This window comes from Triticum dicoccoides, chromosome 1B (genome assembly GCF_002162155.2).
Source record: "Triticum dicoccoides isolate Atlit2015 ecotype Zavitan chromosome 1B, WEW_v2.0, whole genome shotgun sequence".
In the NCBI taxonomy this organism is placed as follows: domain Eukaryota; kingdom Viridiplantae; phylum Streptophyta; class Magnoliopsida; order Poales; family Poaceae; genus Triticum; species Triticum dicoccoides.
Genome location: NC_041381.1, coordinates 445,773,113 through 445,781,444, shown reverse-complemented (window position 1 = coordinate 445,781,444; position 8,332 = coordinate 445,773,113). Strand labels below are relative to the sequence as shown.

General features: G+C 41.0%; 1 protein-coding gene across 3 annotated transcripts; it reads right to left on the bottom strand.

Moving 5' to 3' along the window:
* Window positions 1-564: 564 nt before the first annotated feature.
* LOC119340236 (protein FAM91A1-like) lies at window positions 565-7,392 on the bottom strand. Of its 3 annotated transcripts, XM_037612137.1 has the most exons (10): window positions 7,104-7,392; window positions 6,284-6,401; window positions 5,830-5,926; window positions 5,002-5,108; window positions 4,224-4,346; window positions 3,936-4,089; window positions 3,546-3,606; window positions 3,034-3,398; window positions 1,263-2,826; window positions 565-1,001 (listed from the first exon to the last, which is right to left on the bottom strand). In XM_037612137.1, exons 1-10 carry the CDS (start codon window positions 7,232-7,234, stop codon window positions 761-763), a joined length of 2,961 nt encoding a protein of 986 aa, XP_037468034.1. In that variant the 5' UTR covers window positions 7,235-7,392; the 3' UTR covers window positions 565-760. The 3 variants fall into 3 exon arrangements, with proteins under 3 accessions (XP_037468034.1, XP_037468040.1, XP_037468048.1); XM_037612143.1 differs by lacking the exon at window positions 5,830-5,926 and having other exon boundaries at window positions 7,104-7,215; XM_037612151.1 differs by lacking the exons at window positions 3,546-3,606; window positions 4,224-4,346; window positions 5,002-5,108; ... (1 more) ...; window positions 6,284-6,401; window positions 7,104-7,392 and having other exon boundaries at window positions 3,034-3,328; window positions 3,936-4,085.
* Between the last annotated feature and the right edge of the window lie 940 nt (window positions 7,393-8,332).

Genomic DNA, 8,332 nt, shown 5'->3' with positions numbered 1-8,332 from the left:
CATGGGCCAATGCTCGTCACCGTGGATGCAACGATCTTCTCCCAATCTGTAAGAGCACCCTTTGGTGTGGTGGTACATGATCACCGGGGAAGGGTGCAGGTGGAAAACACATGCTCGCTAAATCAGCAGAGCATGATGTTTGGTCCTTCCGGTTTAACGAGTTCCCTGATTTAATCAGGACTATTATCTGTAATGAACAATTTATGAATGAATGAAAGGGCGCAGCTTCCCATTACCTCCAAAAGAAAGTTGGTGTTTATCGGTTGCAGCATGCAGCTGATGCCTGTCACTTTGAATTTTTAACTTCTTAAAAAACACAATAATGAACTTTTTAAAGAACATCTAAGAAAAATCTAAGTAGAGGACATGCAATCTACTACTCCCTCTGTTCCTAAATATTTGTCCTTTTAGAAATTTCAACAAGTGACTACATGCGAAGCAAAATGAGTGAATCTACACTCTAAAATATGTCTATAATATACATCCGTATGTGATAGTTCATTTGAAATCTCTAAACAGACAAATATTTAGGAACGGAGGGAGTAGAAAGTAAGATTGATTTGTGCATGGAGACTCGCCTGGCATTCATCCCCTGTTGGGAAAAGTGTCTGTCATCTAGAGAAGGAAAAACTACCCTGGCATAACAAAATCTTCTCTTAAAAAAGCCTGATTCTGAGAGTCGTCCTACACAATAATCAATTCCGCACATAGATTAAACAGAACAAAATTTGTGATGGCAACGTGCTGAGATGCATATCAGTCATTTCATGGCCAATGACGCCGCCGACGCCTCAGCTATCAATGACAAGGGTTGGCGGGCGTGGAGGCAAGCGCCAATGTCGAACGGGTGCAGCTCAGCGCCATCAAATATGAGATTGACTCCTGGTAAGACCACATCCTTGGTATCGGAATCTTCTGAATCAGTTTTCGGAGAAGGGGATGGTTGATCTTCAGTGACAGATCTTGTAGCAGCCTCATACACGGGAGTGAGTGCGTGGGACCTATCAGAAATCAAGCACATGGTGATGAGTCGTCGACAAAATTAGGGCTACAACAGTAGCATTGTTAACTAACTACTCCCTCCGTTCTTAAATATTTGTCTTTTTAGAGATTTCAAATGGACTACTATATACGGATGTATATAGACATATTTTAGAGTGTAGATTCACTCATTTTGCACTGTAGTCTTAAAATCTCTAGAAAGACAAATATTTAGGAACGGAGGGAGTACATAACACAAGTTCCATTTCTTTGGAAAATACCTGAGGATGCTCCCATCAAAGCTCAGAACTTCAGTAAAGCACTTCTGCCGTCTTCCAAGCTTCAGCCTGACATGTTCACCTGGTGACGTCCCTCCTTGGGTAGGCGATGATGGATCATGGAATGGACTCCATCTTCCACTCACAATATTCATGAGTTGGAGTTGGCGCGGAGAGTTCTTCGAGCCTCCCCGCTGATTTAATAGCCTTGCTGTTGGACCGGTTGCTTGGTACTCGGTGCAAAGTTCGCGCAACCTCTTCCTCACCGTCTGCATAGACTCATAGTGTTCGGTGAGATCATCTTTCTGAAGCATATTTGAGTCAACGACCCTTTCACATATTCTTTCGCACAGCTTTGGATTGAACAAAGGAATTCCGAATTCCAAGTTCAATGGTATCCACTCAAAGCTTTCCTTCTCTGGAAGTTCACTGGATTCGCTTACCCTGTGAAGCCTTACTAGACGAAGGTAACCAACCGTGCTCAACTCAACTTTACTGGATAGATCTTCCAACAAGGCAGTCAAATTTGACATCTGCCCCTCAGGCAAATCAGTTCCGGCTAACGCGGATGTGATTGACCCATCAGCATTTTTCAGGGGCAATGGGGCATCCATGGTTACGAGGTTTCCTGATTCATCAAGGTCCTTTATGCCAAGTGGTTGCACTATCACAGCAGAATGTCTTGTCATTGAGTTCAGGTAATGCAGAAGAAGGCCTCCCCTTACCAGGTTCTCTTCAAAGTTTCCTCCTAGTCCAGCCACCACAGAGTGATCCCAAGACCATATTAGTGCCTTTTCGCAGCCGGCTAATGGCTCGGGAAGCAGCCGCAGACGCTGTCCTTTCATGAAAACAGCAGAGAGCGGGCCACAACTACCAGAAGTATACAAGGCAAGCTTCATCCAAGGTGTCATTGAGGAGTAAGAAGGCGGACCGAAATGTACTGGTCCTGCAGTGCTGGGTAGAACTGATGAATGTGGAAAAGGTATCATAGAGACCACAATGTCATAGTCCCTAAGAAGTAATCTTTCCAGCGTCGATGGCGCCAGTGAAGCTAAGCTCTCGCAACGGAGAATGTTGACTCGGTAATTTCTTTTAGTCTTCCGCACAGCTGGGCCATCCAGTTCTGTAGCCTGGCTATTGTCATTTTGAGTAACCATTTGCCTGCTGTCAAAATCATTTTCGGCTACGCTTTCCATCCCTCTTGATATAATACTTGAAGGTGACGACGCCTGTGAATCAACCGTTGGGTATTCCTGTTGTGGTGTGTCACCATGTTGGCTTCCGTTATTCCCGACAACATTATCAGCGCCCTCCTCAATGCTTTTCTTGCTTAAAGGGGAGGACAGATCATCCTGACAGTTTCCGTCACTAGATTCATTTGGTGAAGTTCCACCGGACAGCAAACACTCAAGGAAGCATCGCAGGCTAAACGCATGGTTTGCGAATTCCTGGAGTACACCCTCAAACTTCTTTCCTTCTAAACTGGCTAGATCATTGCATAGATCAGCAATGCAAGAATAGCCCAGTTTTCCTGCCTCATATAGCGTAACAGCGTGAGACTTCAATCCTGCAATAGGTTAGTGAAGAAAGATCAGTACACTATGCTAATTCAATGGAAGGTTGCATCATAAAGTCATAGTGCAGTTCAAGAACAAGCTTTACAACCATCAATAGGAATCTTTGGGACTATAGCTCCTTCAAGATAAAAATGTTGAACATATTTTTTGCTTAAAGTTTAGAAAGTGTAGGGATTGGAGTAGCAAGGGGATCTAGCCTGGAGATAGAGAGCCCATCATCAAGTATGAAGTTACATTAGCATCCACAATGAAGCCCACATAAGCAGTTCCAGAGATTTTCCTGGGTCCATCACAATCACTGCTGAGCAATTCTGGACAGGATCTTTCTGAGTTGATGCTCATGCGCGAACCTTCTTCGTCGTCACCAAGAACGTTACTGGGCAATGCAGTAGCACTTGAATCTCTAAGAGCGGAATCTGTATCCAAAAGCTTTACGGCCCATCCCAGTCTACAGGCAAATGATGCAGCTGCCTGGAGTTGATAAAGGTCAGCCTGTAAAGTTTTAGCCAATTCAGCAACTGTGGCATTTTCACTTGATACAACAAATACAGCATATAGTAGCCTGCAGTCAAGAAAATATGAAATGAATTCAATAGCAACAGGAAATGATAGCAATGCAGATCAGTTGAATAAGCAACCATGCTCATTAAATTGAATAAGAAACATTCATGCTCATTATGTGCAAGACTAGTTTAGGCAAACTACTCACTCTTCAATTGGATCTTCGTACGACTGATCCTTATTTGAAACAAAACCTTCAAGTCTTGAAACTGAATCAATGGTACAAGTTTAGAACTAAAGCATCATCAAGTAGTAGGTTTACATGTATAAATCTTAACTTTTGGGTAAATTAGGTTGTAACTTGATGCGATAAAATGACATTGGCAACACATCGATGCCAGTGTGAAAGTTATAAGCCTCTACCAGATAATGTCTTTGTCAGCACAAACTAGCTGACATGAGACAACTGCACCAATGAGTTATGGGCCAATTCCCGCAAAAAACTTTAATGTTGGGCTGCCCAATAACAGAAATCCTATATATTATTCTGAAACTGTCCTCTAGATAAACAATAGCACAAATTGGTTTGATTCCATACCTCTGAAACGGTCCTCTGGATAAACTGGCACATCGAAGTATACCCCTCCTCTTCTGTAAAGACAATTTATAACTTCTGGATCAAACAGAACATATGAATTGACTTCCTCCTTACATATTTTGTCTATTGCTATTGTCTCTTCCTCAGAAAGCTTCTGCGGTAATACTACAACATCAATTCCCGCAAAGAAAAAGTTTTCTTTATGATTATTTATCTTATGAAACAAGTTCTAGTAAAACCTATGTCATCACACAGTAAAAAAGAATAATCACCCCTCATGAATCTTACCTTAAACTCTTCCAATGTAAAGTTGACGAAACGGACTCCCCACCAAGGTTCTATTGCTAAATCTGCGGGTTGTGCAGGCAGCAACTCTTTCGCAATTGATTTGCTCAGCTTCCACATTATCTTCTGAAATACCGAGAAGTGAAAAGAAGGGATTACATAACAAGAGGAAAAGAGGACGTTAGTTGGGGTATGTTCACTTTTCTGAACATATGAAAATCATCAATGTGTTTAATTGATAACCTCACATCTAATCATATATCTCAGCAATAATACTCGAGTAAAATTCACTTTATACCCTCTTTGTGCTCGAGTGACAGCAATTACCCCGTTTAAGAAAATTTCCTTGAGCTAGACAATTTAAGAGGTTTATTCGACATTTTCAGAATTTAACACTGAACCCCCTCAGAAAAGCGGCCCCATGTTTCAGGCCCATGTGGCTGCCGGGCGAGAGGCCATGCATGTGGATGACATGTCACAAACTATTAGAAACTCATTACAGTAATAACGTAAAAATACTGATAAAATCACATCTCACTCATTTTAACTCTTAAGTTGAGTGATAGTTGTTCCAAAAAGAAAGTACAACTTAATTATCTACAATGTTTTTTTATTTTTCTGAAATTTAATCTTGATGAATTGTGTTCAAGGTACTCTGAAAATCCTTAATAAGTCTAACTTAACCTCAGTTACAGTCATTTCTCATCAGTAAAATCCAAATAATTATGCCAATTGGAATCTTTGTTCAGGGACACATGAAGGGCATAATATGCCAGTATACCTTCGATTTGCATTTATTCATGATATCAATAAATTCGTTTCTTCCAACACCGGTAATCCTCAGGGCATCAGCAGCACTGAAGTTCGGAATACTGTCATATGGTTGCTCTGCAAGTATTTTCAACAAGTTAGAATTATAAAGAGAACAATTAGCATATTAAATAGACCAGTTTCTGCAACTGGGGAACAATATTTACATATGAGTTATAGAATAATCTATGTTAGTAGCAAGGATAATAAAACTGGGGTATACAGTAAACACACATCAAAGATATGCAATACACCGGTTGAAAAATATTTCATATAATATCCCAGAATCAACCAAATTATAGTCTCAGTTATAGAATTAAACAAACATACCCTACATTTCGCAATATTAGTCCAAGTACGTATGCGAACAGCCCGAAGGGATGCATAAATCTTAGTAATTAAATAAAATATTTGAACCACTGAACGAGCAAACTCTTTTATTTGATAGAAGTTTTAATATACTTAGGAATGATCACATTAGACAGTCTAGTAGAAACATATAATACAGCCCTCGGGCTTCATATTGCCCAAGCTGGACAGATAATAATTAGTACGGGTCATATGCGATGCGATAAACCAAAACTATGCAGTACTAACTGGATAAATGATTCATATAGATTTGTGAAGAAATGACAGTTCTGTGTTGTACAGTAGGTATGGAACTTTCTGTTCCTGGTAGAAAGATTTAAATGAACACATAAAGGCTGCTGGACATGAATGCAGGTCAACTGGCAAGCAAAACAACTCGAAGAATCTGATGACAGGAAATGCTTTGCCTTTTATTGATACAAGTTGTTACCATTCTTCATAGCTTCAAAAAGGACGTCACAGTAATATTTGAATGCTGATATCCTCATTACTCGACAGATGTAGTCTGCGAGATGGTATGGGTATAACTGCAATTATTTTTGTCAAAGTAGCAGTCATGAAAGCTTTAAAAAAAATTACAGTCTAGAGAATGCCAGAAATCTAGAATTAGTTGAACAAACCAAGGAAAATAAAATAAAACCATGATGCAACTGCAAGAGCTATTGATCGAGAAAGCAACCCAAGAGAAGTTTAAAAAGGATTAGGCCAAAGAATTTAGATTTGATTTTCAGTCAGCCAAAGCATAGTGTTTCACTTGCAGGTATGACAATGCAAAAGTGTGGAAGATGATAATAAACCACTGAAAACTGGTTCTAACAAAATTTCTACAAACCAGTATCTTATTGTAAGTAATTACGGAAATGAGAAAAATCTAAACAACATACTGCTAGATTTCTGCGGAGATAGTGCAACAAATCCTCGTAATATTCCCCCTCTTTGCATACTTTACGGGCAAAGCAGTTATTCCATGGCAGTCGTTTTCGTATACAATAATCTACAATCCTGCCATTAAATTATTCAGGAAGCAGAACATCAGGCATCTGAAGAATCATTCACCATTTGCAAAAAGAAAAAGCAAGTTCTGCGTCATCTAGTCCGCAACTACGTTACAAGTGTTAGATAGTTCCCCACAAAAAAAAATGTTACATATATAGATAGCCTTAGTAATCAACATAAGTTGTTCGTAGATGTAGAAAACACAAAGTAATCATTCTACTACATGGGCAGATGCAGTTGGAAACCTGTAGAACCGACATAAGTCGACACGTGTGTGTGTGTGTGTTATACACTTATACTGTTATTGTCACCGGCCGCGTGTAAGATGTGTGATAGTACGATTTGCCAGACTCACATTGGAATGGATGTCATTTTTACAGACTATGAAGTATGAACTCTGCGGTGTTATGCTGAGTGAATTCTTCCTTGAAATTTCGCAAACCATCAACATGAATGGGTAGAGTTTGGATGGGCATTGACAGTTTGTGTTGCCCAAAACCAACATTCCAACATGCGTGCGCGCGTGCTTGCTTTAACGAACAACGATTTCTGTTCTGGAACAGGCAGATTAAGAAGGGTGATGAATGGCGTCGCCCCCATTTCTTGGCACGAGCGATCGACTGCGCGAGACGGCCATTAACGCGGCCACGGAGGATCGGCGGCGGCCATTAGATCGATCCGCGTTAATCGGCGTGCGTAGGTACGTACCTGCGGTGCCACTCGTCCTTGGAGACGACGGCGGCCTGGATGCGCTTGGGGAGGGTCTCCCAAGGGCACTCGTCCCTGATGGCCTTCACCATCATCTGCTCTTCCACCGTCGCCGCCATCTGCTGCTGCATCCTCGCTCGATCTCGTCCTCCCCCTCCTTTGCTTGGCTCGATCGGACAATGCGGGCGGACGGAGCGACTCCGATCCTAATCCTGGCGAGAGGAACAAAGAGGGAGAGAGGGGGGAGGAAAAGATAGAAAAGGAAAAGTTGTTCCTCTTCCTACTACTGGACTCCTCCTCTAATCGATCCATGGCCATCCATACGCGCACCGCGCGCTGATCCAGTTATTCCCAACCCATATTCTTTTTTTTTAAGGATTCCCAACCCATATTCTGTTGGCTTACGAGAGTCTACATACTACAAAAAATAAGAAAAAAAGAAAATGAGGCTACTGTGTGGTGAAACTGGATATGCACAAAGCTTATGATAGGGTGAAATGAAAATTCTTAAGAAAAATGACGAGCACAATGGGTTTTCATAATGAGTTTGTAGAGTTGCTGATGGCTTGCATTCAATCAGTCAAGTATAAGGTCAAGTTCAACAACCAAGAAACAGGCTCGTTTACTCCGGGAAGGGGTCTCCGACAGGGCGATCCCCTTTCACCATATTTATTCTTGATTTGCGCAGAAGGTTTATCTAGTCTTCTGAATCATAGAGAGGAGGTTCGTTACATTGAAGGAGTCAGGGTTTCCAGGAAATGCACCATCAATATCACATTTACTTTTCGCTGATGATTCCCTTATCCTTATGAAAGCTGATATGACTAATGCAACCTCGTTGAGACAGGTCCTAGACCAACATTGTGCAAGCTCGGGTCAATTGGTGAGTGAAGAAAAGTGTAGCATCTTTTTTAGCCCAAACATTGATGTGGATATAAAAGCTGATATTTGTATGGAGCCTAATATCATGTCTGAAGCTTTATCAAATAAATATTTGGGACTTCCTGCTATGGTAGTAGACAGAAGTGATAGTTTTGTTCATATCCTAGAGAGAATCATAAACATGTTGAAGAATTGGAAAGAAAAGTTTCTGTCCATAGGAGGGAAAGAGATTCTATTGAAGGCGGTGATCCAATCTATCCCTGTTTTTGCTATGTATGTTTTTAATATTCCTAAGAAACTATGTAAGGAGATGACAGATGCAATGGCAGAATTTTGGTGGGGAGATA